The following is a 3179-nucleotide window of genomic DNA, read 5'->3' as shown; positions in this document are numbered from 1 at the left end:
TGCTCCTCAGTGCTTCATTGCAGCCTTTGAAAGTGGCATGGCACCATGTGCATCCCGCCACTGGGCAGATCAGGCAGTGAGGCTTTCAAAGGCTGCAGGGACTCGTGGAGGCAGGGAGCATGCAGAGCGTGGAAGACCCATGGGGCTGCTGGGTTTTGGTGTGGGAGCTGTGGGGCTTATGGCACAGGGATGAAAGTTAAGATTAGGGTGAAGCCAGCAGGGCTCGTGGTGAAGTTTGCCTGAAGGGGCTGGGGAGCCTAGCAGTTCCCTGGAGCCAGTGGAGCCCGTGCGGTGCCTGGCTTGGTCCCCACCCATGGAGGAAGAAGGGGTGGGGGTGATGATTGCTCACTGATCAGTGGCCCAGCCCCTCATGGGCTGCTCCAGCTGGGGCTGCACTCTCCCTCCCTGCAGGAATGCTGGTGAGGAGCAGAGTGGAGCGGAGCAGCCTCTGCACAGCCAAGCAGGAAGTGTCCCACGCCGGCCTTGGTGCACGGCATTAAAAATTTAGTGCGTGGGACCATTTTTTATGTGTGTGACCATGCACACGCACAGCTTAGAGGGAACCTTGATGGTGCCCTTGGGGATAATTCAGTACTTGAGTCTCCTAGGTATTGATGTTAATATCGTATTTTTTCAGATTAGCTTTGAAGGCATCCTTGAATCCCTTCTTTTCCCCACTTCTAGAATGGTGAACATCATTGAGTTTGGTGTATTGGGGCTGGCTGGGGCATGAGGATGCTAAAGTGTGCACCTAGGTAGCAGGCAACCTCTGCACTTTACCACCCTTGTGCCCCAGCCAGCCCCTGTCACAACCTACACGTGTTTCAGCTCACATAATTACTTTGCCATAGGGTAGTGCTGTCCCTGACAGTACTGTCATATGGTGGAGTTAATTAATATACTGCATCCTAATATACTGCATCCATGTGTAGACTGACACTTTACTGTGGAGCTAAAATGAGAAATCCGTAGTAGTGAAATCTGCAGTAAAGAGCACCTGTAGATTCACCCAGTGAGGGTAAAATTGTTTCTTTACTGACTTCAAGGAAACTACCTGAGGTTGCAAACAGATATACCAATTTTATCAACACCAAAGGATAGCTATACAGGCTGTTGCAATGCAGCTGTGATCTCTATATGATTCTGTAACAATACAAGTATAGTAAAACTGTTCCAACTTCAAGCCCTCTTCATTCAGGGTCAAAGATAGGGTGAACTAGCTAACTTACATTGTTACAGAATCTTGAACAGCAGCTCCCTCCTCCCCCTCTAAAGCAGGTTTGTCCATATCCTGAAATACCCAAGTAGAAGACCTGGTCTTATAATAGCACATATTGTGTTTTGGGTGACTATTGTATCAACACTTATTTATGAAGCAATTGGAAAAACTTACTTTAGAAGCTGAATATAAAGTATACAATGGACAAGGAAAGGTGCCCAAACCAGAAGAAAGGTTCAGAATAAGTCCTTTTTGTCTGAAATTCAAGTTATATTTAGTTACATTTAATTTACCTTTTACTATATCACAGCAGTACCTGGCTACTGCATAAAATGAAATTTTCCTTCTAGACATCAAAACTCCTTTATAGAAACAAAACGGGTCACATTCTCACAGAATATGTCTTTAGAGCTCACTTAAGATAATAAAATATAAAATGGCAGAAATAACTTCATAAGTGCAATTTAATTAGTACAGCTGGAACATGCTGGCATATATCTCACTGAGCCGAAACAGTTGATATTTGAAAACTTCATAGAAAATATTTTAGTCTCATATTTGATCATCACTCTTTTCTAATTATCAACACATGCTTCCTGCTTATTGCATTTGTGCTTCAACTGTCAGTCAACATAGTAAAAGGCAGCTCACACCAGTAAAAAACAGCTTTTCTTCAGAAATAACTACTTAAAGTTAGAAATTTAACTTTATTGGTGCCAAGAGCAAAACTGTTTTCTGTGCCCTAGAATATTGTATTACCTATGTTTTCTCCAGATCTTGAGACCTTACATATGTGAGTAACAGTTCTTTCAATCCTATGTCTTAAAGACATATTCACTTGAAACCGTTCAGAAAAATTAATTCATCTTTTCTTTTTAAAAATAATTCTTATAATATGTGCCCGTGGCAGAAGCGGTAACAAAAACTAATGACATCAAGTAGCATCATGCCGGGAAGTAGAATAGTTATTGTTGAACTAACTGGAGATGGCAAGTTCTTGCTACAACTGAAACCAATGGAAATTTTAAGGGGAAAAAACAGAGTTTACCTTGGCTCCATTTGCTTCAAAATTATCCTTGTCATCTTAAAGAAATAAATGAGTTAAGAGTTAAACACATTCTCCTCTTTCTCTCCCCAAATTCCTGTCCTTCTTTCCAAGTTTCTTTCTCTTTTTTCTTTTTCCTTTTATAATTTTTGCAGACAAAATATATTATATAAATATATCAATAAGTAATTCTTGAAAGCATGGGGCCTTAGTCATATGGATAAGAATTAAGAAGCTAAAAAACTGGCACCTTGAAATTTCTGGAAGTCATTAGAAATGTTACGAACACAAATTAGAGCACGCCAGTAAACTGAACTGTTATCAATAGGTTTCAGGAGTCAGTCTGATAAGCAATTAACAATTCTTAAATTTAACTAACCTGAATAACTTGGGTCTGCAATACTGAGACAGAAATCTAAGGATTGTCTAAATTCATGCTACATCGTCATTTTTGAACAAGAATCAGAAATTGCAGATACATAACAAGAAAAGGGAAAAGGTTATCAACTTTTTCAAACATAAAAAAAGCTTGAGAGTGATTTTGGATCTTAATTATTGAGTCACATGCCCCTATCATGTGACCCTGTTTTATCAATGCACTTAATCACATGCTTGACATTGGGCATGTGCCTGAATCCCTTGGAACTCGACTAGGTAAGTCTTTGTAGATGAAGAGCCTTAATAGAGAATAGATAAAGAAAGGGAAAGGAAACAATGAAAAGTAGAGTAAATAAATGGTGAAGATAAACATGTCCATATGTTCCATGCTATACTTTCAGTAGAGTGAAGGAGTTGGGAATGTGATGGCTGATATTCATAGAAATCATAGAAAATTAGGGTTGGATGGGACCTCGGAGGTCACCTAGTCCAACCCCCTGCTCAAAGCAGAACCATAGCCAACCATATAATTCCAAC

The 3179-nt window shown here is 40.4% G+C and overlaps 1 protein-coding gene across 1 annotated transcript in view; it reads right to left on the bottom strand.

The window, feature by feature from the left end:
- Window positions 1-3179, bottom strand: part of HSD17B3 (hydroxysteroid 17-beta dehydrogenase 3) — a 45359-nt gene that overhangs the window by 6264 nt on the left and 35916 nt on the right. Inside the window, exons 7-8 of the mRNA XM_019517340.1 lie at window positions 2268-2302; window positions 1394-1475 (exon numbers count right to left, since the gene is read on the bottom strand). Of these exons, the coding sequence (XP_019372885.1) occupies window positions 1394-1475; window positions 2268-2302 (117 nt within the window). The remainder of the gene's footprint in view (window positions 1-1393; window positions 1476-2267; window positions 2303-3179) is intronic.

Source organism: Gavialis gangeticus, unplaced genomic scaffold (assembly GCF_001723915.1).
Source record: "Gavialis gangeticus isolate Ggan-Ray unplaced genomic scaffold, GavGan_comp1, whole genome shotgun sequence".
Lineage (NCBI taxonomy): Eukaryota > Metazoa > Chordata > Crocodylia > Gavialidae > Gavialis > Gavialis gangeticus.
This window is presented reverse-complemented; position numbering and strand designations above follow the sequence as displayed.